General features: G+C 48.3%; 1 protein-coding gene across 1 annotated transcript in view; it reads left to right on the top strand.

Annotated features, from left to right (window-relative positions):
- The first annotated feature begins 4,177 nt into the window (after window positions 1-4,177).
- The window catches only part of HAPSTR1 (HUWE1 associated protein modifying stress responses), a 35,702-nt gene continuing 12,217 nt past the window's right edge, over window positions 4,178-27,662 (top strand). The window contains exons 1-3 of the mRNA XM_049768509.1: window positions 4,178-4,448; window positions 5,849-5,929; window positions 22,848-23,123. Coding sequence (XP_049624466.1) covers window positions 4,178-4,448; window positions 5,849-5,929; window positions 22,848-23,123 — 628 coding nt within the window. The remainder of the gene's footprint in view (window positions 4,449-5,848; window positions 5,930-22,847; window positions 23,124-27,662) is intronic.

Genomic DNA, 27,662 nt, shown 5'->3' on the forward strand with positions numbered 1-27,662 from the left:
GGTCACACCCGGCAGTGCTCAGGGGTTACTCCTGGCTCCATGCTCAGAAATTGCTCCTGGCAGGCACGGGGGACCATATGGGACGCTAGGATTCGAACCGATGACCTCCTGCATGAAAGGCAAACGCCTTACCTCCATGCTATCTCTCCAGCCCCCTAGGTTCCTTCTCAGGCCCATTTCCACACCACTGGCTAACTCAGTTCTTTGGCAGTCTGTTAGCAGTGAACAATTGTCTAATTCCTTTTTTTGTTTATTTGTTTGTTTTTGGGTCACACCCATTTGATGCCCAGGGATTACTCCTGGCTATACGCTCAGAAATCGCCCCTAGCTTGGGGGCACTATATGGGACGCTGGGGGATGGAACCACTGTCCTACGCTAGCGCTTGCAAGGCAGACACCTTACCTCTAGCGCCACCTTCCCAGCCCTAATTCCTTTTTTTTGTGTGTGGTTTGTTTTGTTTTTGGGCCACACCCGGCAGTATTCAGGACTTACTTCTGGCTCTGCACTCAGGAATCACTCCTAGGAGGTTCAGGGGACCATATGGGCTGCCAGCGATGGAAGTAGAGTCCACGTGGCTGTGCAAAGTATATACACACACACACACACACACACACACACACACACACACACACACACACACTCAACCTCACTCAGTTAAATCCACTTTTTGGTAAGGGGGGGGAGTTGGACCACACTTGGTGGCGCTCAGGAGTCACTTCTGGCTCTGCATTCAGAAATCACTCCTGGCAGGCTTGGGGGACCATATGGAATGTTGTGGATAGAACCTGTGTTGGCTGCATGCAAGGTAAATACCCTACCTGCTGTGCTATAGCTCTGGCCCCAAATCCACATTTGTAATCAGGCTCTATTTTATTTTGTTTTGTTTATTATTTTGATTTTTGGGTCATACCCTGTGGAGCTCAGGGGACCATATGGAATACCAGGATTTGAACCACCATCTGTCCGGGATCAGCTGTGTGCAAGACAAACGCCAGACTCTACTTTGAGGCGAGGGGAAGACAATCATAGCAAGCCGTGCTGAGGTTCTATTTTCTGTCTCAGATATGACAGACATGGGGGGTGCTTGGGTGTGGTGACAGAGATTTTACCAGCATGAGTCATATGCAAGGCAAGTGGCTAAAATGCCTGTATTATCTCTGAGATATTTATTTAAAAAATATGATATATGATACTTTTTTCTTTTGAAACATTTTATCTTTTATTTTTGGTGGAGGGCATTTTGTTTCACTGTAGAAAAATCTCAAGATTTCCATGTTTTCTAATTGCAATCACCACAGAATTAATTTTCTTTCTTTTTTTTTGGGATGGGGGGGTCACACCTGGCAGTGCTCAGGTGTTACTCCTGGCTGTAGGCTCAGAAATCACCCCTGGCAGGCACAAGGAACCATATGGGATGCTGGGATTCGAACCACCATCCTTCTGCATGAAAGGCAAACGCCCTACCTCCATGCTATCTCTCCGGTCCCTAAATTTTATTTCTTAAGGGTTTTGGGTTTGTAATGATAGTCTCTTTTGGTGGTACTGGTAAAACCTAGGTCTACTACATGCAAAGTGCCTTAAAGTTTAAGGTGGTCTTCAAACTACGACCCGTGGGCCACATATTGTATTTGTTCCCGTTTTGTTTCTTTACTTCAAAATAAGATATATGCAGTGTGCATAGGAATTTGTTCATATATATATATATATATATATATATATATATATATATTTTTTTTTTTTTACTATAGTCCAGCCTTCCAACTGTCTGAGTGACATTAACATTAAAAAGTTTGAGGTGCAGATTTTGATGGGGCAGTTGCGATTCCCGAGCTGGCTAACGTAGGAGAGGAGGAGGAGGAGGAGGAGGAGGAGAAGGTAGGAAAAAGGAAGAAGAGGAGGAGGAAGGAAGGAGGAAGAGAAGGAAGGAAGGAAGAGGAGGAGGAAGAAGAAGGAGAAGGAGGAAGAGGAGATCAATGGTCAGAACAAATGCCATGGGGTAGCCACAGGGAAAGGGAAGGGGCAGTCTGGCTAACAGGGAGTCCAGCCCAAAGTTGGGGTGAGCAGGCCTTCGGGATGGGTCCTGGATCCTGTGAGAAAGGGACCCCTCAGGGGATGGGGATGCCTTTGATCTGGCATACCCTGGGGACAGAGTGACCCGGTCCAACCAGGCCTGGCCCAGCCAGGTGAGCGTCTGTGGTCTGTGAGGTCACTGCCCAATGACGTGTTGTAGCTGCTGGAGGCTCAGCCCAGGGCCACCCTGGTCGCCTGGACAACGGGGTTCAGCGGGGTTCAGCAGAGGTCCGGCCCAGTCTGCCCGTGCTCCGTGCTCCACACCCCCTGGGGCCTCCTCCTGCAAGGCTCAGGGAGGCAGGCAGAGGCAGGCTAGGTCTGGATCTGTTCGGGGTTAGGGGCCAGGTTCGGCTCAGTCTGGGTGACCGAGGGGGTTGAGGGTCTTCAAACAGGCAACTTCGATGTTCCAGACTCGCTTTGCCCGGCTGGAAATGGGGCGTTAAAATAAAGCAAGTCTGGGGGCCGGAGTGATAGCCCAGTGGTAGGGCGTTTGTTTGCTTTGCAAGGAGCCCATCCAGGATGGGCGGTGGTTCGAATCCCGGCATCCCATATGATCCTCGATTCCTCATCGACCCTGCCAGGAGTGAATTCTGAGTGCAGAGCGGGAGGGTGTCTGCCTTGCACGAGGTCCACCCAGGTTTGGTCCCCGGCACCCCATAGGGTCCCAGGAGCACGAGTAGGTTTCTGGGGTGCAGACCCAGGATCAACCTTTCTTTTTTTTTTTTTGGTTTTTGGGCCACACCCGGTAACGCTCAGGGGTTACTCCTGGCTATGCGCTCAGAAGTTGCTCCTGGCTTGGGGGACCATATGGGACACCGGGGGATCGAACCGCGGTCCGTCCAAGGCTAGCGCAGGCAAGGCAGGCACCTTACCTTTAGCGCCACCGCCCGGCCCCAGGATCAACCTTTCGAGCTCAGCGAGGTGTGGCCCCCAAAGCCCAACATCAAAGTCAAGTCACAAACTTGGTCGCAAATGGGGTTTGGGGGAGGGCGAAGGCCTTGCACGGGGGGTCGCTCTCCAGCACCCCAGAGGGGGATCCCCGAGCGCCTCAGGAAGGCCCAGGAGCACTGCTTGAGGAGTCAACCGAATAATAAAAAAAGCAACTTTTGCTCCCATGGATCTCGACTTCCTCTCCTCCTCCCTCAGGGATGCGGTGAGGGTGGGTGGGTGCAGTAAGCAGGTGGCCGTAGGAGATACGGGGGAGAGCCTAGGCTCGATGTTTTGGCAGCCCTTTGGCCTGTCAAAGCGCCGGAAGAGCCCCCAAGGGGTGCGGTCCCGGCGCCGCGTCACGTGACTCCGAGGCCGGACAGGCGCGCTTGCGCACCTCATCCGCCCAGGCTTTCTATTTTTTACGGGAGCGCATGCGCACCTCATCCGCTGTTTTTATTTTTACGTGGGCGCATGCGCACATCATCCGCTCAGCTTTTATTTATTATTTTACGGGGGCGCATGCGCACCTCACTCGGTCCGTTTTTTATTTTTAGTTTTACTGGCGAGCGCATGCGCATATCATCCGCTCCGTTTCTTGACTTTCGTGAGCGCATGCGCACTTCACCCTCCCCGTCTAATTTTTTTAGGAGGACGCATGCGCAGTTGCGCAGATGCATCGCTTTTTTTTTTTTAACTTTCTTGGCCCCCTCCGTCTCCCGCAGCCCCGTCAGCTCCTCCCTCCTTCCCTCCCTCCGTACTTCCGCCCTGAGCTTGCCTGACAGCCCCGCCCTCCGTCTTTTCCCCGCCCCCACTGACGTCACGCGGGCCCGGGCCAATGGCGACGCCCGGCGCCCGAGGCCGGCACGCGGAAGCGGCGGGCCGGGACCAATGAGCGGCGGCGCCGGGGCCGAGGGGGCGGCGCCCGGGGCGGGCGGCATGTGGGCGGGGACGTCCCGGACGGCCGCAGTGGCAGAGGCAGAGAAGGCGGCGGAGGTGGCTGGGGCGAGCAGGACGCGCTTCGTGGGCCTGAGCGTTGGGGCCGGGCCGGGCTCGGCGGGCGGCGGCGGCGGCCTGGCCATGGCGGGCCGGGGTGCCGAGCGCTGAGCGAGCGGGCGGGCGGGCGTTCGGGAGCGGCGTCCCGGAGGCGTCGCCGTCGTCGCCGGGCCCGCGCGGGCCATGGAGGAGCGGCGGCGGGAGGAGGGCGGCGCGGCGGCGGCGGCGGAGGCGGCGGAGGCGGCGGCGGCGGCCATCCAGGAGCACGGGCCGGAGCACTGGTTCTCGCAGTGGGAGCGCCAGTGCCTGGCCGAGGCGGAGGCCGAGCAGGACGAGCAGCTGCCGCCCGAGCTGCGCGACGAGGCGGCGGGCGCGGCGCAGCCCGAGCACAAGCAGCAGAAGCTCTGGCACCTCTTCCAGAACTCGGCCACGGCCGTCGCGCAGCTCTACAAAGGTGAGCGGGCGAGGAGGCGCCATCTTGCCAGGCCCGGCCCGGCCCGCTCCGCTCCCCTCCCTCGGCCTCGGCCTCGGCCTCCCTCCCTCGCCCCGGCCCGCCTCCCCCAAGATGGCGGCCGGGCGGGGCCCCCTCGGGTGCAGGGTCAGGTCCCCTCGGCCCGGCCTCCACCTCCCGTCGCCGCCTCTCCCCCCTGGACCCCCCTCAGGCTCCACCCCGAACCTCCACATCTGCAAGACTCTAAGCTTAGAGTCCCCCCCATTCCCATATCGATCCCCTATTCGGGGTGCTGGGCCAGGGCGCCTCGACTCCCCCAGGTCTCCGCCTGGCCCCCCCCCCACCCGAACCCCGAAATCTCCAAGACTCCCCAGACTCCCCCCATCCCTTCCTATATAGATCTTCACATCTCCCCTCCCTGCTAGTCGGATCTGCACCCCAACACCCCGCCTGGACACCCCCCTCAGGGCCCACCCCGAAATCTCCCAAGACTCCCCCCATCCGTCCCTATATAGATCTTCACATCTCCTCCCCTCTATGCTAATCGGATCTGCCTCCCCTCGTACCCCAACACCCCGCCTGGACACCCCCCCACTCAGGGCCCCCACCCCGAACCCCGAAATCTCCAAGACTCCCCAGACTCCCCCCATCTCTCCCTGTATAGATCTCCACATCTCCTCACCTCTATGCTAATCGGATCTGCCTCCCCTCGCACCCCAACACCCCGCCTGGACACCCCCCTCAGGGCCCCCACCCCGAACCCCGAAAATTTCCAAGACCCCCCTCTAAAGCCCCCCCATCCACCCCCATATCGCTCTCCAAGTCTCCTCCCCTCTCCCCTGGGGTTCTTCAGAACCCTGGGGCCCACCGCTGCACCCCCTGGGTGGGGAGCCCCCTAAGCGGTCCCCTCTCCCGAGCCCCCCTTCCCCGGCCTCCTCTCTTTTTCCTGGGAGTGCAGGGACCCCCGGTTTGGCCGGGAGGGCCCCCCAACCCCTGGCACAAAATGGCGAAGGGCGGCGGCAGCGGGGCGGCTCCATTGTGGCCCGGCCCCTGCAGGCCCTGCCCTGCCCGGGGTAGGGCGGAGGCTGAGTGGTATCGGGGACGCGCCCCCCCCAAGCTGTCTGCATCCCCGGCCCCCCCACACACACCCCCAGTGCCAGGTGTCCCCCGGGTTGGTCCGACCCGGCAGTGGGCACCCCTAGTCCTTTCCCAACCCCCAAGCCTCGGGAACAAAATGGCGAGAGCTAATATGGCCGTTGTGGGGGTGACGGGCGCCCCAATCGCATTCTAACATTGCTCTCTTTTTCTCCCCCTCTTGCCTCCTCTCCTCTCCTCTCTTGTCTGCGTCTCTTTGTTGTCCCGTCTTGCACCCCCCACTCCCCGCACCTCGCCGCCGCCGCCAGACCGAGTGTGTCAGCAACCTGGACTTTCTCTCTGGGTCCCTTTCCAAAACGCAGCCACCGCGGTCACCAATCTCTACAAAGGTAAGGAGGCCCCTCTGCGCGCCCCCCACCCCCCTGGGATCGCTGGAGACTGACGGGGCGGCTGACGGTGTGTGTGTGGGGATCAAGGGGGGGACCCAGGGGGCCTCCTTTGCTGCTTTCCGCCGCACCGTGCCTTTCTTCGGCTGCAGTGTCCCCGATAGGGCACGACTGTCAGCGCCCACAGAGCAGGCTCAGCTGCTTTGACAGCGCCCTCAGTTTTGTGCCTGCAAGCGCCCAGTGGGGGCCAGACAGATGAGGATCGGAAACTTGGGTGGCCCTGGGGCTGCTGAGAAGGGGGACTGACTGGGTGGTGGGTGTAGGGCTGACAGTGAGGTGCCTCTGCAGTTTGTTTGGCCCGGGTTGGGGCGCCTCTCTTGGCCCCGCTGTGAGCAGGGCCTCCGTCGGCCAAGATCTCTCTTTCCAGCTCTTCTTCCCACGGGACGGGAAAGCGGGTGAGCTGCCATCTTAGTGGGTTCTACAGACTGCCTCCGTCTTGAGATGAGCCTTTGGGGTTTTTGCGTTTGGCAGATTTTCCCAGGGTAAAAGCCTGGAGTCTGAGGACTACCGTAGTCCAATGTTTTCAGACCTCTCAAAGCTGTGCCTTTCAGATTCATAAAAAAGGGTGGAAATGGGTTGCAGTTAACCGCATTTCGAAGATTTTCGTTACAAGGCTCTTCACACTACGGCCAGCTGGCCACGTGGGGCCTGCCCTGCCGGCTGTTTTTGCCCCTGCCTGTGCTGCTTAGCAGCCGACTTGCTCAGGGCTGCTGTGTGTGTGGGACATATGCACTCTCAAACTCCCCTCCTCTCCTCAGTCGTGGGCAGGGGTCCTCACACTGGCCCGTGGGCCACTATTGTTCATAATTTTTTAAACTAGACTTTGTCTGAGGGACTGTAAGTTTGAGGACCCCAGGTTGCAGAAGAATGAAAGGATGACCTGTGGGTCAGACATTTGCACACTGAACTTAGATCCCTTTCCAACACCCGCCAGGAGTAATTCCTGACTTCAGAGCCTGGAATCAACCCAAAGCATTGCTGGGTGTGGTCCCCAAACAAACAACCCCCCCCCCCCCAAACCAAACAAAAAGAATGCAAAGGATGGCAGCTTTCCTTAGGAGAAACAGCCCCCCGTCGTTGTGAGGTTTATTGGTTAGGCCTTGCATGGGGGGAGGGAACCCAGTAATTTGAGAGCATAAGCTGAAACTGGTGAATAGTATATTTGTTTTGGAGAACTCATAGTCCAGGCTTAACTAAACGGAGAGAAACATGATTCACTTTGGCTTTTCTTTGCTTGTAGCCAAGTTCCTTAAATGAAGATCTGTAAGTGCATGAGTGTTTTTGAGTAACAGTTCTTCTAGATAGCTCTTGGTTTTATTTAGAAAGAGGAATTTGACTTGTTACTTCAGTCAGAATATAGTTTTTCCGTGAAATCACACTTGTAAAAATCACTGTGGTAAAATCCTAACTTGATCTAATATGTGGTTGAGTTTAAACTTAACATTGTTTAACAGGCTTTTTATTTTTTATTTTTTGTTTTTGAGCCACACCCACTCACTCTCAGGGGTTTACTCCTGGCCAGGTGCTCAGAAATTGCTCCTGGCTTGGGGGACCATTTGGGACGCCGGGGGATCGAACCATGGTCCATCCTAAGCTAGCACGCGCAAGGCAGACGCCCTCGGCCCCTAACAGACATTTTTTTAAACACAGTTTGTAATCATTCACCCACACTATGCCCTCTGTTGATGTGATTGTCTTATACATGGTTATTCTAATTCCATAGTGCCATAAATCGAACCTTACAGTACATAGTTGTTGGATGGTGCCTCAGGGGTTTCTTCTGGCTCTACACTCAGGAATCAGTCACTCCTGGTGGTGCTCAGGGAGCCACAATCCATTGAGCTCATTTGTTCTTTGTTTAATTTTTTGGTTTTTGGGTTACACCCAGTGGCGCTCAGGGTGGCTCTGTGCTCAGAAATGGCTCCTGGCAGGCACGGGGGACCATATGGGATGCCAGGGATCGAACCCAGGTGTGTCGGGTCAGTGTGCAAGGCAAACACCCTACCACTGTGCCTCATTGAGCTCGTTTAATTGAGTTTATTTAATACGTGTACAGTGCCCAACAGAAACTGAAAAGTAAGGTCAGTGGCTAGTGTTGGTGAGGAACATCTGTCATATGGAGATAATGTCCTGCTCTGCTCATTTTCCATTTGCTTGTTGCAGATTTTGTTTATTTATTTGTTTTTTCCGCCACTTGGTTACTCCTGGCTCATCGCTCAGAAATTGCTCCTGGCAGGCTCTGGGGACCTTATGGGATTCCCGGGATCGAACCCAGGTTGGCCAAGTACAAAGCAAACGTCCTACCTATTGTGCTATTGTTCTTAGTCCCCAGATTTTTATTTTTGTTTGTGGTGCTCAGGGTTAACTCTTAACTTACTCTGGGCTTAGGGATCACTTCTGGTGGTGCTCGGGTTACCATATGTGGTGTTGGTGATTGAACCTGGGTTGGCTGCCCTTCCTGCTCTACTGCCTCTGGCCCTTAAGGAACAGTAATGTCTCTGCTTCTGTGGAACTCTCCTGCCCCTTGTGGCAGTTACTTTGTGTTTGAAAGGGGAGGCTTAAGCCACACAAAAGATGCACAGTTTTCCTTATTGTCTATTTTTGGTGTTATTGTATGTTTCATGACTGGCATTTTTGTTTTTCAGTGCTCAGAAATTACTCCTGGTGTGGTTATTCAGATTCATACCCACTGGGGGTTAAGCTGCATGCAAGATGAGCACCCTTGCTCCCATATAATTTCTCTGGCCCTATTATGACACTTTTGGGAGTTTGTTTTTCTTTGGGCTACACCAGGGGTTTCAAACTCAATTTACCTGGGGGCCGCAGGAGGCAAAGTCAGGGTGATCCTTGAGTGCAAAGTCAGTAGTAAGCCTTGAACATTGCGGGATGTGACCCAAACAACTAAAACAAAACAAAACAAAGATTCCTCTAGGGCAGGGCCACAAGGTGTTGTGGCCCTGGGCTACACCTTTGCTGCTCAGGGATTACTCTTGGCTCTGCTTTCAGGAATTATTCCTGGTGGTACTCTGGAAACTGAGGTGCCATGTATTGAACCCGAGTCAGCTGTGTGTGCAAGGCATGCATCCTATTCGATATATTATATACTCCAGCTGCCCCATTGTGATCCTTGAAATAAATTTGTTTGATACAAACTGTAAGACAGCTCCTAAATTCTGCTAAAAGTATCTCTACTTGATTCACTAGGGTTCTTTAGAAAACTTAATGAGACTTTTCTTGAAGTAAGCAAAGTGGTTTTTGCTTTGTGTTTGTTTTGGGGCCACACCCATCATGGTCGGGTTAGATGCTCCGGTTAGGTTTGGCAGTGCTTGGGGGACCATCTGGGATGCTGGGGATTGAACCTGGGCCCGCTGTGCGCTGTGCGCAGTTTTCTTCAAAATGAAATACATCCCTTTTTACTTGACATGCATTGATAGTTGCTCTATTTAGTATAGCAACATTTTGAGCTGATTTATGTAGAATGTGGCAAATCCTCAGGAGTCTATCCTCACATTTTTTTTTCTTTTCTGATCGCAGAGCAGAGCTGGCTATAGGAAAAATTGGGCACCTTAAGGAGCACCAGTAAAATTAGGCTATGCCTGTCAACATTGAGTGGTGGTACATTGTAGTTTGAGTGAGCGGTCAGTGTCATTTACAGACGGGGAGGGGGCAGGATTTTTTTTTGGGGGGGATTCTTTCAAGTGGGGGAAATGCTTTTATGTTTTGTATGATGACGCACTTATCCTGCTAAACTAAAATGGCTCCTGGGGAGGGGTTGGCATTTTACTAGCTTCTTGATAACTTCTCAGATGAGTTACATAGGAAGGTGAGAACAGAGGTAGAAAAGTAGCAGAGGGCTCTTTTGATCGCCCCTGGGCTTTTGAAGATGTGAACTCTCGCTCCTTTTGTTATAATGTGCTTTAGAAGGATTTGTAGAGTGGGAATTCTGTAGATATAATATGGCCAGACAGGCTCCTTCTTTATGGAAACGAGAAAGCAAAATAATGGTTGCTGATCCATGCTCCCCCCATTTTCTCTTTTCTTTTTTTTGGGGGGTGGGGAGAAGCCCATACTGAATAGGATCCTGGCCTCTGCTTCTGGCTGTGCACTAGGGATTATTCTGGTGGGGCTCTGGGAACCTCTTGGAGTGCCAGAGGATTGAACCCAGGTACAAGACAAGCTCCCTACCTGCTGTACTGGTGCTTCGGCCCTTTGTTTTTATGTTATAATAAATGTAGAGTGGGTGATGTGCTTGTTCAGTACTTAGTTGTATAGTGTCCGTGAGTTGGTCTATTTTGATAGTATCTGCAATTGACACTAGGGATCTTCTGAAGTCTGTCATCTCGTGTAGGATGGTGCTTCTTTGGGAAGCAGGGTAATTAGTGGAGTCTGTTTACTTTAAAGCCACTTCCCCATCCCACCCTCGTTTCCTTGTTTGAGTGTCTTCTATGTTCTCTGACTTCCTGAGGGAAGTATTCTCCCTCTCCTAGAGTCTTTCTGCGTTGCCCACTTGCTCAGTGAAGAGGGTGGCCTTGCCCTTCAGGTCGGGCTATTCTCGGGCGTCTCGCTGTCAGCTTGTGTTCAAAGCATGTAGCCGTGCTTGTTCTATGGGATTCTATGGGATTCTATGGGAGCCAGTACTGAGACCTCATGGTGCCACTGCTCACCACTTTTGCAGTTGTTCTCAGCTGCTGTTAGTTAGGGTTTTCTTGCTGCTTGTAGGTGAAGCTCGATTTCATTTTCTTTTTTGGTTGTTTTGATTTTGGGTGACACCCAGGTCACTTGGAGCACGATATTTGGTGCTGGGGATTGAATTTAGATCAGTGGCATGCATGTGCTTTGCTATACTCTCCATGGACCCAGGCTTCATTTTACCTCCACATTTTTTTTTTTTTTTTTTTTTTGGAGGGCCAGTTTTGGGCCACATCCAGTGAAATCACTCTTGGCAGGCTCAGGGAACCATATGTTATGCCAGGAATTGAACCCAGGTCAGCCCTGTGCAAGGCAAGTGCCCTACCCACTGTGCTGTCGCTCTGGCCCCCGGCCCCTTTGCCTTTATGTTTGCAGTCTTATATACTGAGAGCTTTCTTTGATATTGTTTATATTAAAGACGTTTTTCATTTTCTCCTTGAACAACTTTTGTTCAAGGCCTTCCTGAATTCTAGCTGTGAATTTGTTGGAGATCGGCGTCTAATGTACTATTAGAATGTCCACGTTCAAATTTTTTTGGTTTTGGAGCCATACCTGGGTGTGTTCAGGGATCCTGGCCCTGACTCAGAGACACTTCCTGAGAGAGCTCTGGGGAGAGCACTTGGGTGTCGTATTGAACCCTGGACAGTTGTGTGTGAGGCAAGTGCTTTCCCTGCTCTCTGGTCTCTATAGCCCAAGGTAGGATTTTAGGCAGTTTCAAACTAAGACTTTTCCTAAAGGTTGATCCAGCTTTCCCAGATTCTGCTTTTTTCCAGCTGAAGGAAGTTAAGTGTCCTGCTTCAGGGACTCAGAGTAGAGTGAGCGTTTACATTGTGCTGGTGATTGGGTTCTAGTTATTCAGACGTTTCTGGCTATGGACATTGTTGAAGATGAAAGAAATTTGGATTCATTTTATTCATCACTATTTTTTTGTTTATGTTGAAATAATGCTTTTTTTTTGTTTTCTTTCCCTGAAATGATAAATATAAAGATAGTTGGCAGGTAGGAAAAATACGAATGAAGTAGTTTTCAGTTTTTATTTTGAGACACCTTAATGCAGTGGGGTCTGGGCCACACCTGGCAGTGCTCAGAGGCCCTTCCTGGATTTGTGCTCAGGAGGGATCCCAGGTACTGCTCAAGTGGCAGGGATTCAAACCAGGGTCAAGCCAAGTAAACCAAATACCTTATACTTTTGTCTTCTCTTTGTCCTGCCAAATTCTTTTTACACTGTGTTGTCTTCCCTTACTGTCTTTTTTTACTTTGTTTTGTTCTTGGGCCACACCTGACAGCACTTGCTTTTTTTTTTTTTTTTTTTTTTTTGGTTTTTGGGCCACACCCGATGACGCTCAGGGGTTACTCCTGGCTATGCGCTCAGAAGTCGCTCCTGGCTTGGGGGACCATATGGGACGCCGGGGGATCGAACCGCAGTCCGTCCTAGGCTAGCGCAGGCAAGGCAGGCACCTTACCTCCAGGGCCACCGCCCGGCCCCGACAGCACTTGCTTTAAGGGACGCTTGGGAGACCATACTTGTTTATTTTGAACCTGTCTGAACTGAAAGTGATTTGACTGGACATAATTGGAATTTTGTGTTAAGTGGAGGAGAGTGATGAAAGAAAAAGGCAGAGAAAGCTGCTTATATTATCTGTGAACAAATATTTAGAATTCATCTGACTATAATATGACTTTGGAGCCTGTCTGTGTTTCTTTCCTTTTTTGGGTTACACCCATCAGCGCTCTGGGGTTACTCTTGGCTCTATGCTTAGAAATCGCTCCTGGCAGGCTTGGGGGACCACATGGGATGCCGGGATTCGAACCACCGTCCTTCTGCATGCAAGGCAAATGCCCTGCCTCCATGTTATCTCTCCAGCCCCTGGTCTGTGTTGTTTTTTTTACTACCAAAACTGTCTGAATTATTAGACTTGGTTTAAAAATATTTTTGGATTAGAGAGATGGCTCTCCAGTTTTGGAGCCACACTCCTGTTCAGGGCTTACTCATGGCTCTGCACTCAGAATGGGTATACCCCATTGGTGTGTTATGATACGAGAAGCAAGAGATTGAGCCTGGGTTGGTTGCATGCAAGGCAGGTGCCCTCCCACTGAGCCAGAATGCCTGATTTGAATTAGGAGATCCAGATTTGTTCCTTGGTATCAGACGGTGAGTTCCCTGACCGCCTTCAGCAGTGGCCCATATGCTCTGAGCTGTGGCTCAGAAACCAGGCCAACAAAACCCACAAAATAGTGTAGATTAGGGCCCAGAGAGATAGCACAGTGGCTTTTGCCTTGCAAGCAGCCGATCCAGGACCAAAGGTGGTTGGTTCGAATCCCGGTGTCCCATATGGTCCCCCGTGCCTGCCAGGAGCTATTTCTGAGCAGACAGCCAGGAGTAACCCCTGAGCACCGCTGGGTGTGGCCCCAAAAACTAAAAACCAAAAAAAAAAAAAAACAAAAAAACTGTAGATTATGTAAAGTTAGAAACCCTTTAAATTTTAATATTTTTTGGATTCTGGGCCTTACCTGACTGTACTTAGGGTTTATTCCTGGTTCTGTACTCAGGAATCACTCCTGGTGGTTATTTGGGGAAACCATATGGGGTGCTGGGGTTCTAACCTGGGTGAACTGCATACAAGGCTGTACTGTCCTCTGGGCCCTTAAATTTTATTTACTTTTTTGGGATGGTCTACACCGGTGGTACTCAGGGAACCATACGTGGTGCCAGATTTTGAACCAGTATCACATCTGTATCCATAGCCACATGCTCTGTCATGCACTGCCTCTCTGGCTCACTGAATTTTATTTTTGTTTTGTTTTTGGGTCACACCCAACAGTGCTCAGGGATCACTCCTTGCTCTGCATTATGGGGTCACTGTTGGTTCTCAGGGGGACTGTATGGGATGCTGGAGATCGAATCTGGGTTGGCTGTGTGCAAGGCAAGCACCCTACTTGTTGGTCCACCTGCCTCTCTGTATGAGTGGCCCTCCGGCACTGCAGTGGCCCCATAGCAAACATAAAAAACATCCCCTGAAATGAAAACATAGCTACAAGATTTCTTTTTCAGAAGCTACCAGCAAATAGCTGTCATAGGGTGTGAGCTGGACTTGGGTTCCGTGCTTTTCAGTATTGCAGCCACAGCTGGGCTTGCTCAGATCAGTCTTCTTCTACCCTGGAAGAGGCTTCTGCCGGAGCAGATGGGAACTAGGTGGATGCCAATTACCGTGGTCTCTGATTCTCTCCTAGTTCTAGGCTCTATTTTGTTATCAGTGAAGACTAAGTCAATCCTGAAGTAGCTTGAATTTAGTGCTTCAAAGGGGAGGTGCTGGCCTTCTGTGATGCTGAACCAGGTTTGATCTCTGGCATCCCAGGTGGTCCCTCTAGTCTGCCAGGAGTTACTCCTTAAGTGCAAAGCCAAGAGTAAGCCTGGAGCATCACCAGTGTGATCCAAAATGCAAAAGCAACAAAAAAAATTAAGAAATACAAGGAGTTTTCTTAAGTCAATGGAAGTATATATTTTGACAGGCCCCAAATTTATTTTTTGGGGGGTGTGGCTTATCACTCCTGGAGGTGCTCAGTTATTGGCTCTGGGCTTAGGAATCACTTCTGGAAGGCTTGGAAGACTATAAGGGGTGTGGGAATCATGCAGAACAAGAGACTTGTATATCTCTCTGGCAGTACTTAGCCCTTTCCACTCACCCACTCCTTAGCCAGTTGGTTAGTATCCATTTATTCTGGAAGCTTTATTTTAGTGGTTAATGTTTCTGGAAGTGTTGCCTTGATTTACCAAGACGATCTTAAGGTTTGTCATAGATCCCCAAGGGGGGGAACAAGAGGTGACTTACTTAGGATGGACTGTTCAGAAGGAGCTCCACTATTTATACACGTTTGGGTCAGGCCCTTGGAACCTCAATTTCAGTTCTTTGTGAAACTGAAAGATAACTGTTTTGGTGAGAAAGAAATCACACAATTTGGGCCTAGAGAGACAGCCAGGAGTAACCCCTGAGCACTGCCGGGTGTGGCCCAAAAAAAAACAAAAACAAACAAACAAAAGAAATCTCACAATTTTTGCCAGAAGTTTCTGTAACTGGGGTGGAGAGAACGCACAGTGGTAGAGCATTTGCCTTGCATGTGGCAGTTCCGGGATGAGCCTGGGTTTGTTTCCCGGGATCCCATATAATCTCCTGAACCTGCCAGGAGTGATTTCTGAGCATAGAGCCAGGAGTAACCCCTGAGCGCCTCTGGTGTGGCCCAAAAAGAATGAAAAAAAAAGTTGTTTCTTTATCTGGACTTTTATTTTTATTTATTTTGGGTCACACCCAGCAATGTTCAGGGGTTACTCCTGGCTTTGCACTCAAAAATAACCCTGGCAGGACCATATTGAATGCTGGGAATCAAACCACCAGGGAATCGAACTACCATTGATCCTAGGTTTGCTGCAGGCAAGGCAACCCACTCTACTGCTGAGCATAGGCCCCTGGATCTGGACTTTAATCAATACCAGTGTTATTCTTTGTCTTGCTCCCTTTTAGTGGAGGTAGGATGAGGTTTCTGAAATGTCTAGACTCAGTTCATCTGCTGACATAAAAATATATATATATATATATATTTTTTTTTTGTTTGTTTTTTTTTGGTTTTTGGGCCACACCCGGCGGTGCTCAGGGGTTACTCCTGGCTGTCTGCTCAGAAATAGCTCCTGGCAGGCACGGGGGACCATATGGGACACCGGGATTTGAACCAACCACCTTTGGTCCTGGATCGGCTGCTTGCAAGGCAAACGCCGCTGTGCTATGTATCTGGGCCCATAAAAGTATTTCTTAATGGGACACATGGGATGTTTATTGTGACTTGTAAATCATTATTTTTCTTTCTTTTCTTTTTTTTTGGCCACACCCAAAATCCTGGCTGTGAGCTCAGAAATTGCTCCTGGCAGGCTCAGGGGATCATATGGGATGCCGGAAATCTAACCCTGGTTGACTGCATGCAAGGCAAATGCCCTTCCCTCTGTGCTATCTTTTTGGCTCCTCATTTTGTTTCTTGAATAGGCAAATAAATATGACCAGAAAATAATGTGTTAGATTAAAGGTTAAATTGACATTGAGTCCCTGGCGATTTTTTTTAACCTTAAACTTGGGCTTTTTCGGGCCCGGAGAGATTTTATTTTATTTTATTTTTTAATTTAAATTAAAAAAAATTGTTTTGGCCCAACCCGGTGGCGCTCAGCGATTACTTTTGGCTATGCACTCAGAAATCACTCTTGGCTCGGGGAACCATAGTCTGTAAATCTTGGTGTTTACAAAGTACCTGATTTTGTTTGTTTTGGGGCCACACCTGGCGATGTTTAGGGCTTACTACTACTCTTGGCTTTGTGTTAAGGTTCACTCCTGGCTGACTCGAGACCATTCGGGACGCCAGGGCTTGAACCTGGGTGAGCTGTGTGCAAAATAGACACCCTCCTTGCTATATAGACTATTGCTCCAGTCCCAGACTCAGAGTTTTGTGGTGAAATGGTTTTTGGTGCATAAATTTTAAATAGTTTAACAACTTAGTATACTGTCTTCTTTTTTTTTTTTTTTTGGTTTTTCGGGCCACACCCGTTTGATGCTCAGGGGTTACTCCTGGCTAAGCTCTCAGAAATTGCCCCTGGCTTGAGGGGACCATATGGGACGCAGGGGGAATTGAACCACTGTCCTTCCTTGGCCAGCGTTTGCAAGGTAGACACCTTACCTCTAATGCCACCTCGCCGGCCCCAGTATACTGTCGTCTTCTTTTTTTTTTTTTTTTTTGTGGTTTTTGGGTCACACCCGGCAGTGCTCAGGGGTTACTCCTGGCTCCATGCTCAGAAATTGCTCCTGGCAGGCACGGGGGACCATATGAGACCGGCATTCGAACCGATGACCTTCTGCTTGAAAGGCAAATGCCTTACCTCCATGCTATCTCTCCGGCCCCCAGTATATTGTCTTCTAACCAAATAAATAGTTCTAACTTTTTGCTTTTGGGCACACCCAGTGATGCTTGGGTTACTTCTGGCTATGCACTCAGAAATCGCTCCTGGCTTAGGGGGACCATATAGGAGGCCAGGGGATCGAATCGTGGTCTGTCATGGGTTGGCCGCGTGCAAGGCAGAAGCCCTACTGCTGCACCACCGCTTCGGCCTTTTTTTTTTTTTTTGCCCACTCCCTCTTTTTTTTTTTTGTTTTTTTTTGTTTTTTTGTTTTTTTGGGCCACACCCAGCGTTGCTCAGGGGTCACTCCTGGCTGTCTGCTCAGAAATAGCTCCTGGCAGGCATGGGGGACCATATGGGACGCCAGGATTTGAACCAACTACCTTTGGTCCTGGATCGGCTGCTTGCAAGGCAAACACCACTGTACTATCTCTCCGGGCCCTCGTTTTTTTTTTTTTTTTTTTTTTTAAGGTTTATTTATTAGTTGATTGGTTTTTGGGTCACACCTGCCAATGCTCAGGGGTTACTCTTGGCTCTGTGCTCAGAAATTACTCCTGGCAAGCTTGGGAGGACCATTTGGAATGCCAGGAATTGAACTGGGTCCATCCTGGGTTGGCCGCATGCAAGGCAAATGCCCTACCACTGTGCTATCTCATCGGCTCCCTCATTTTTTCCTTAAAGTTTTCTTATTTTCCTGCCATTATCTTTGAAGCAGTTTTTCAAGTAGGGATTGGGAACTAGTTTCACCTGTGTTTCCCACTTTGTTCTTTATGTGGTACTGTGGGATAGACACAGCTGGCTTTTTTGTAAAATGTTTCCAGCTTGCCTTTTTTTTTTTTTTTTTTTTTGGTTTTAATTTTTGGGCCACACTCAGTGACACTCGGGGGCTCCTCCCAGCTATGTGCTCAGAATTTGCTCCTGGCTTGGGGGACCAAATGGGACGCTGGGGATCGAACTCAGGTCTGTTCTGGGTCAGCTGCATGCAAGGCAAACACCCTAACACTGCGCTATTGTGCTGGCCACTCCAGCTTGTCTTTCCATTTTGGGGGGGGGGGTCACACTTGGCGGTGCTAAGGGATTAACCTGGCTCTGTACTCAGAAGTCGGTCCTAGCAGACTTAGGGGACCTTATGGGATACCGAAATTCGAACTGGGTCCATCCTGTGTTGGCCACATGCAATGCAAATGCCTTACTGCTGTGCTCTCTGGTCCCAGCTTGCTTTTTTATTTTATTTTACTTTATATATATATATATTCCTCCTGGCAGGCTCTGGAGACCATATGGGATGCCGGGATTAGAACCACCGTCCTTCTGCATGCAAGGCAAACACCTTGCCTCCATGCTATCTCTCTGGCCCCCCAGCTTGCCTTTTTAACAATTTTTTTTTTTTTTTTTTTTGTGGCTACATCCACTGTTAGTGGTTCAGGGCTTTCTTCTGGCTTTGGGTTTAGGGATCACTCCTGGCTCTGTGTTGAGGATATCAGATGCAAATCTGGGAGTAAAGCCTGGGTCAGCCATGTACAGACAAATTGTCCCACCAGCTCTTGTAGAGTCATTCAAGGTCTAGAAATGGTTTTAACAGGTTGCATCAGAGTTTATGTACCCTTGTAATAATTGGCTTTATCTCAGTACTTCAGACTATGAGATTGGAAAGTCCTCTGTTATCCTCTTATGAATGCTGTTTATTTTCAGGATGAGTTTATGCTTGCTTTGTTTATAACGTAATGAGTTATCAATACAGTGTATCACTTGTTCTACTAGTGGGATGGTGGAAAAATTAGTCTTATGCTTTTTATATCTATAGAAGAAGCAGCTTTCTTAAAGTTGTGATAAATACTCTTAACAGAATGATCTCTATATAAAAGTGTTTGAGAGGCCAGAGCCGTGGCGCAGCAGTAGGGCGTTTGCCTTGCACGCGACTGACCTAAACAGACAGTTCAACCTCCTGGTGTCACATATGGTCCCCCAAGCCAGGAGCGATTTCTGAGTGCATAGCCAGGAGTAACCTATGAATGTCACCGGGTGAGGCCCAAAAACTAAACTAAAACAAAAGTGTTTGAATGGATGTTGAATAGTTTGGTTCCCTTTCTAATTTATTTTTGTTCTTGAACCTCACCCATTTATACTCAGTAGGACTTATTACTGGCTCTATGTTCTGAGTTCACTCTTACCCATACTTGAGCCATATGTGGTCCTGAAGGTGAATGGGGTATTTGTGTTGATCTCATGCTAGACAAGTACCTTATCTTTTCTCCTCTGGACTTCTGATTTTAGTTTTTTTTTTTTTTTGGTTTTTGGGCCACACCCGTTTAACACTCAGAGGTTACTCCTGGCTATGTGCTCAGAAATCGCCCCTGGCTTGGGGGGACCATATGGGACGCCGGGGGATCGAACCGCGGTCCGTTCCTTGGCTAGCGCTTGTAAGGCAGACACCTTACCTCTAGCGCCACCTTCCTGGCCCCATGGACTTCTGATTTTAAAGTGCTTTCCTCAGTGCACGTCTGTCTTGTCTGTTGCCCCCTTCTCCATTTATTTTCATCAGGAGGACTGCACAGCCTCCTTAGAAAATTTTGCTTCTGCTCTTTTTTTTTGGTTTTTGGGTCACACCCGGCAGCACTCGGGTTATTCCTGGGCTCCATGCTCAAAAATCGCTCTTTGCAGGCACGGGTGACCATATGGGATGCCGGCATTCAAACCAGTGACCTTCTGCATGAAAGGCAAACACCTTACCTCCATGTTATCTTTCTGGCCCCAATGCTCTTGTTTTTTTTAAGTTATGCAGATTGCCTTGGTTTTCTATCCTGAGACACAACTCCTCAGTTGTTGATTATATTCCATTCAGTCAGCTTTAAGTATCACATACAAAGAACATACAAAGAATTAAGAACATGTTACAGGCTGTAGTGATGACACAACGGGTAGGGGGTTGGCCTTGTACGTGGCCGACCCAGGCTAGGTCCAGGCTCGATCCTCGGCATCCCATATGGTCTCCTGAGCCTCCCAGGAGTAATTTCTGAGCGAAGAGCCAGGAGTAACCTCTGAGCGCCGACGCTGGGTGTCCCCAAAACCAAAAATAAAAAGAACATGGTTAACAGACGTAATGGAGGAATGCTTCTTGGTATTAAATGGGAGTTACTGTTTTTATGAACGATCCAGGGGTAAAGGGACCCATTTTTTATCTTCTTAAAGATGTAACAATGTGCACATTTTGCAACTATGTACATAGTATGATTGTGCAAATGAAAATGAATTGGAAGAATGTAATTCATTTCTTTCAACTTGACTAAACCGCTGACTAGCAGGGATCACCTTGCTGAAAATTTGCTTCAGTATTAGAGACTGCTTTCTACTGGGTCTGAGAGCTTTAGGTTGAAGTCTTGGGGGATGGTGATGAATTGGGACCAGCTATTAGGAACTGGAAGCAGAAAGGAAAACATACCTCAGGCAATATATGAAGTCTTCCCCTGCTTGGTTGAACATTCACTGGTCATTTAATATTCTCTCATTTCCAAAATGCTGCTGTTTCCTGTTCAGTGAGTTGACATTTACTGTTTTTATTGTGGGGCTAGGATACTCCTGGGTCATTTGGCAGCACTCCCAGGGTCAGGTGAGGCCAGGGACCAAGCCTGGGGCACCTGCATGCATGCACGCTGTATGTTTTGTTTCTTCAACTCTTTCCCAAGCTGAGTTTCTTTTTAGTGTCGAACTTATTTTGATGCACTGATCTGTGGTATTATTATCTGTTGAATGATGTGATACTCATATTTAAAACCCAGAAGATCTCATCATTTCTGTATTGTTATTGGTCACACATGGCTGTGCTTAGGGGGTTGAAATCTTGTTGGATTTCACTCTTTCTGAAAAGTTGGATGGGGGAGGGTGGTTTAGCTTATAGTGGTTAAGCATTGGAGATTTTTTTATTTTTTTGGTGTTTGGGTCACACTCAGCCGCGCTCAGGGGTTACTCCTGGCTCTATGCTCAGAAATCGCTCCTGGCAGGCTTGGGGGACCATGTGGGATGCCGGGATTCGAGCCACCATCGTCCCGCATGCAAGGCAAACGTCCTACCTCCATGAACCACCATCATCCTGCATGCAAGGCAAACATCCTACCTCCATGCTATCTCTCTGGCCCCAGAACTGGAGATTTTTTTTTTTTTTCGGTTTTTGGGCCACACCCGTTTGACGCTCAGGGGTTACTCCTGGCTATGCGCTCAGAAATCCCCCCTGGCTTGGGGGACCATATGGGACACTGGGGGATCGAACCGCGGTCCGTCCTACGCTAGCGCTTGCAAGGCAGACACCTTACCTCTAGTGCCACCTTCCCGGCCCCTAGAACTGGAGATTTTTGAGTGGAATTGCAGTTTTGTAGAGCACTCAGTGTTCACTTTGTTTTCCACATTTTCAAAAAGGGACAGTAAGATCTCAACGCTTGTTTTCCTTAATTGGATGAGGTTTTGTAATCACTAACATAATTTACCCATTAGTGTATCAAAAGCTAACACATAAAATTATAAAGATATAGTACAAAGTTCTAAAGACATAATAAGTTTATTTTTTTAGAAAAAATTTAAGATTGATAATTAAATTAGCACTGGATAGTCCTGCACTGGAGAGAGCTCAGTGGGCTTGAGTGCACGCTTTGTTTATATAAAGTTCAAGTTCTGTCCCTAGCAAGGTCTCTTGCGTGCTGCTGGGTATGACTGCGCTAAATTAAAAAAAAAAATAACCTAAGGAACAATAAACATACGTCCTGCTGGTCTGTGTGGTGGTGGTGGTGGTGGGTTGTTTGTTGACACCACCTGCTTAAGGATCACTCCTGGAAGGACCTGGGGAAACATTGGAGTGCCAGGATTGGAACTAGGTCAGCTGCTGTACTATCTGTCCCCCAACCCCCTTTAAAAACTTAAAAGGCCCTATGTACTGGAGTGGTAGCACAGTAGTAGGGCGTTTGCCTTGCACGTGGCTGACCCAGGATGGACTCCGGTTTGGTTCCTGGCATTCCATATGGTCCCCCAAGCTAGGAGCAATTTCTGGGCGCAGAGCAGGAGTAACCCTGAGTGCTGCGGGTGTGGTCCAAGAGCAAAACAAGCAAATAAAATGAAGTCAAGACTTGTTTTAGGGGCCGGAGAGATAGCATGGAGGTAAAAGGTGTTTGCCTTGCATGCAGAAGGATGGTGGTTCCAATCCCGGCACCCCATATGGTCCCCTAAGCCTGCCAGGAGCGATTTCTGAGCGTAGAGCCAAGAGTAACCCCAGTGCTGCCAGTTGTGACCCAAAACCAAAACAAACAAATAAACAAAAAGACTTGTTTTTGTTTTTGTTTTTGTTTTAGGGCCATACTCGGCGGTGCTCAGGGGTTACTCCTGGCTATCTGCTCAGAAATAACTCCTGGCAGTCACGGGGGACCATATGGGACACCGGGATTCGAACCAACCACTTTTGGTCCTGTGCTATCTCTCCAGGCCCAAAAGACTTGTTTTTTTTTTGTTTTGTTTTGTTTTGGTTTTTGGGCCACACCTGGCGGTGCTCAGGGGTTCCTCCTGGCTGTCTGCTCAGAAATAGTTCCTGGCAGGCATGGGGGACCATATGGGACACCGGGATACGAACCAACCAACCACCTTTGGTCCTGGATCGGCTGCTTGCAAGGCAAACACCACTGTGCTATCTCTCCGGGCCCAAGACTTGTTTTATTTTAAAAACAAAACAAAACTTAAAAAGTCCTGATGATAAACAGGTAGGGAATTTGCCCTGGAGGCTTCAACCCTGGTTTGATTTCTAGCACCCATATGCTTCCCAAGCCTGCCAGAAGTGATCTCTGAGTGCAGTCATGAGTAACCCCTGAGCACTGCTGGCTGTCGGTCCCCCAAACAAGAACAATTTACTTAGGTTTTGGGCCATATCTGGTGATACTCAGGGGTTACTCCTGGCTCTACACTCAGAAATTGCTCTTGGCACAGTCATCGGTACCTCATGGGATGCCAGGGATTGGACCTAGGTTGGCTATATGCAAGACAAGCGCTCAATACCATTTCTCCTGTGGCCACCAAAAATGCTAGGCAGAGGTTCTGGGACTGGGATGTGTGGATTCCGAATTTCAAACATGAATGAAATACAGTTCTGTTTAATAAAATTACTGTGGTAGGCTTAGGTGTCCATGTTCGGTACCTTGCTGGTGGTTTTCTTGAGCAGACTAGCAGAAGCATGGCTCCACTGATTATCCTGTTTCTTTCTTTCCCGGACAGAAAGCGTGGATACCCATCAGCGAAGCTTTGATATTGGAATTCAGATTGGCTACCAGCGGCGCAATAAGGATGTGTTGGCTTGGGTAAAAAAGCGCAGAAGAACTATTCGCAGAGAAGATTTGATCAGCTTCCTGTGTGGGAAAGTTCCTCCACCCCGAAACTCTAGAGCTCCCCCAAGACTGACTGTAGTGTCCCCTAACAGAGCTGCTTCAACAGAAACTAGCTCATCTGTAGAGACTGATTTGCAACCCTTCCGGGAAGCCATAGCTCTGCATGGTAAAGCCGTTTAAACCTCTTTCTTTGGAAAAAATGGTTAAGGGTGTGCCTGTGGACCCATTTTCACACGTAGGGTTAGGTCCAGCTATATATTATCATTCGTTTTTAAATCTTGTCTACTACAGTAATCACTTGCTCTAGACATGTTTAAGTAGAATATAAGCTTAGAACTAGCGGGCAGTGTTTGGACGTTAGCTAGCTAGTTCTGAAAGAAGTTTTTAAAGAGTCAATCTGAGCTTATTTATTGGTGTTGCTGCATAGCACAACCTTATGCAACATTCGCATTTGTATACACTTTAATCGTCTGTGTTTTCTTCGTTTTCCTAGTCAAGGAGGAGGATCTGTCTTAATTCTGCAACACTCACATTTCTTGGAATGCCTAGTCCGTGACCAGCAATTAAGATCAGTGCGCTACTGGGCTAGATCTTATGTAGGAACTCACTCAGTGTCCTGAGTTAACTTGAAAATGCCAGTAGAGGACAGAGATGACCTAAGTAGGAGTGTACAGATGAAAGAATAATCACCTTTCTTGTGTCAGTTGTCTTTTAGTTAGACGCTTGCATTGCTAGCCAGGACTGCCAGAGAGACCTGGATCACTACCATATCCAGGCTAGAACTGCCGTAAAAAGGCTTTCATGACACAGAGTTAGTTGAGCAGTTGGAGTGTCTGGGGTAGTTAGAGAATATGAGTGTGGTTGGTTGATCCCTAATACGGACTTCCAAGTAGAACTGGGAGAGGTGCATCGATGTGACAGTGTTCAGTTAAAACAACAGAAGCCCTGGCTGAAGATAAGATTTTATTGAGGTTCTCTGTCTGCAGAACACAAATGACAGTGCAGATAGAAGTAACTATAGAAGTAACTAGGACTAGTGAGTTAGGCCATAGTTTTGTCGAAAATCAACCTTTTGGGGCTATAGTGTAGGCTGTTTAAAACTAGCCTGTACAAAAAATAGCTATATGTATAAAAGCTCCTGTATCATTGCAATGAATGCATTATAGGTTGTTTTCTGTCAGACCCATACTGAAAACTACTGTGAAAACAGGCTGACAAAACTTTTTTTTTTGTTTGTTTTTGGGCCACACCTGGCTATGCGCTCAGAAATCGCTCCTAGTTTGGGGGACCATATGGGATACCAGGGGATTGAACTGCGGTCCGTCCTAGGCTAGCATGGGGCTAGGCAGACACCTTACCGCTAGACCGCTCTGGCCCAAAGTTTTGTCTTTTTAAAGTTATTTTAAAAGGTAGGATCGAGGGCCGGGCGGTGGCGCTAAAGGTAAGGTGCCTGCCTTGCCTGCGCTAGCCTTGGACGGACGGCGGTTCGATCCCCCGGTGTCCCATATGGTCCCCCAAGCCAGGAGCAACTTCTGAGCACATAGCCAGGAGTAACCCCTGAGCGTTACCGGGTGTGGCCCAAAAAAACAAAAAACAAAAAAAAAAAAAGGTAGGATCGAGAGTGGACTTACAGTCACTTATTTATTTCATTTATTATTATTATTATTATTATTTTCGGGTGGGGGCACACCCAGCATTGCGCAGAGGTTACTCCTGGCTGTCTGCTCAGAAATAGCTCCTGGCAGGCACGGGGGACCATATGGGACACCGGGATTTGAACCAACCACCTTTGGTCCTGGATCGGCTGCTTGCAAGGCAAAGGCCGCTGTGCTATCTCTCCGGGCCCCTTATTTTTATTTTTATTTTATTTTATTTTTTGGATTTTGGGTCACACTGGGCAGCACTTAGGTGTTCCTCCTGGCTCTATGCTCAGAAACCGCCCCTGGCAGGCACCGGGGACCCTATGGGATGCCGGGATTCGAACCACCATCCTTCTGCATGAAAGGCAAACGCCTTACCTCCATGCTATCTCTCCGACCCCTATTTTGTTTTGTTTTTTGTGGGTCACACCTGGTGGTGCTCAGGGCTTACTCCTAGTTCTGAGCACAGGGATTGCTCCTTGTGTGATTTGTGGGACCATGTGACATGACAGGGATTGAACCCAGATCAGTACTGTGCAAGGCAAGGTGGGCCTGTCTCTCAGGCTCCAAAGTGGGTCATATCCCTTCACTCAAACCCCCATTCTGAGTTCATTTTGCTGTGGGAGTGTCCGTGATGAAATTGATAGATACAGTACTTTGAACTTATGGAATTAAAGAGGTTCACATCTTTTGGGAAATAGAAGTGTACATAGTTTGTCAGGCTACACATGGTAGTTGGTATAGCTGCCTCCTCTCAAAATCCTCTTTATTCTGAAATCATGATTCATTCCGTACTGCTGGTATGTTTTCTGTATCATGTTCTGCCGTAAATTAAAACATTTAAGAAACATAAATGCCACTCTTATTAATGTAGTTATATACATTGTAAAAAAGTTAAGCCAGCTTCCCTAACAGCTTTTATATGCTCTAATTTTCATTGCATTTCCCTAAATTGAATTTGTTTAATGTGGTTTTTTTTCATACCTTGGGAGTTTTTAGGAAGACTATTTGTAATTTTGACTGAGTATAAAAAAGGGTTTGAAAAGTTTTAATTATAAAGCTATTGTTAGCAAAGTAATCCTTTCCTTCAATAAACTTAAGTAGCATTAATTCAAAATACATTGGAGACTCAATGTCCTCATTTCTAGTGTTGGCCTTCCACCCCCGTAAGAAACATGCTTTGTACAGAATTTTTTTGTTTTTGACTTTGGAGAACTTCAGAGAATTGGGGGAAGAACACTAGTCTGAGCATTTAAAGTAATTGTAATGATTTCTAGTAATAGTGTAGTGTTGACTACCGTGAAATGGACATTAGTAACTGCTGTAACCATTTGTCCTTAGGATCTTCTCTGTTGTGGTAAAAAAAAAGGTGGTAAAACTGTTCACAGCACCTCGTGGGAGTGATTTTGAGTGCAGAGCCTCGAGTAAAGTTTTTGGTATTCTACACTGGAGATTTTCTTTTATTCTGTTATTTGGGGACGTACGTATGTACGTTTTGGGCTACATCCAGCAGTGCTCAAGGGTTACTCCTAGCTCTACTTAGGAATCATTTTTGGCCATGCTTGGGAATGGCATGGAATGCTGGGGATCGAACCTGGTCAGCTATGTGCAAAGCAAACACACTGCTGTACTGTCGATCTAACCCAGGAGATTGTAAACTCAAGAAATTTTGGATTGGGGGTTGGAGCAATAGCATAGTAGGTAGAATGTTTGTCGTGCAAAAAGCTGACCCGGGTTCCATCCTTAGCATCTCATATAGACCCCTGAGCCTGCTTCGAGTTCTTTCTTTCTTTCTTTCTTTCTTTCTTTCTTTCTTTCTTTCTTTCTTTCTTTCTTTCTTTCTTTCTTTCTTTCTTTCTTTCTTTCTTTCTTTCTTTCTTTCTTTCTTTCTTTCTTTCTTTCTTTCTTTCTTTCTTTCTTTCTTTCTTTCTTTCTTTCTTTCTCTCTTTCTCTCTTTCTCTCTCTCTCTCTCTCTCTCTCTCTCTCTCTCTCTCTCCTCCCCTCCCCTCCCCTCCCCTCCCCTCCCCTCCCCTCCCCTCTCCTCTCCTCTTCTTTTCTTTTTCTTTCTTTCTTTTTTTTTTTTGGACCACACCCGGCGGTGCTCAGGTGTTACTCTTGGCTATCTGCTCAGAAATAGCTCCTGGCAGGCACTGGGGATCATATGGGACGCCGGTATTCGAGCCAACCACCTTAGGTTCTGGATCGGCTGCTTGTAAGGCAAACACCACTGTGCTATCTCTCTGGCCCCTGCTTCGAGTTACTTCTGAGCTCAGAGCCAGGAGTAAACCCTGAGCGCTGCTGGATGTGCCCCCCCTCAGAAAAAGAAATTTGGAGTAAGGATTGGGATTATGAAGGAGTTGTGTTAATTTATTTTCCACAGAACTCCAATGACATATCTTTTATGGAGGGCAATTCCCCTTCCAGTGTTTTATCAGTTCCTTAAATGCTTATGCACTCTAAGCTCTGATAGAGACCTAAATAATGTTCTTTATTTGCAGACAAATCATAGACATGAGATACTTGATTACTTGCTGCAGATAAATGAGGGTGTGACAGTGAGTAAGAGCATTACCCAATGACTGTGATAAGTCCATAGTCAGTTGTCAAGGATTCTGGAGTACTGAAGAATAGGAACTAAAGTTTGTTGTTACTCTTTGTTTGTTTGTTTTTGGTCACACCTGAGAGCACTCAGGTTATTCCTGGTTCTACGCTCAGAAATTGCTTCTGGCAGGCTCAGGGGATTGCTCCTGGCAGGCTCAGGGGACCGTATGGGATGCCCAGATTCGAGCCACCGTCCTTCTGCATGTAAGGCAAACGCCCTACCTCTATGCTATCTCTGGCCCCTTGTTGTTACTGTTGTTCCTGCATTTTTTGCTCATTTTTTTGTGTACCACTGGACAGTCACCTGGATATTAGGTTTACGAAGAATCAGAGAAGTACATTAGCTTGTGTTAAATTGAATCCTGTTCTTGTTTGTCCTTGTCTTTTTTTTTTAAATAACTAAACTGAATAACTGACATTTTTTTGGCCACACCCCTTTGATGCTCAGGGGTTACTCCTGACTA

The sequence above is a fragment of the Suncus etruscus genome, chromosome 2 (genome assembly GCF_024139225.1).
Source record: "Suncus etruscus isolate mSunEtr1 chromosome 2, mSunEtr1.pri.cur, whole genome shotgun sequence".
NCBI lineage: Eukaryota > Metazoa > Chordata > Mammalia > Eulipotyphla > Soricidae > Suncus > Suncus etruscus.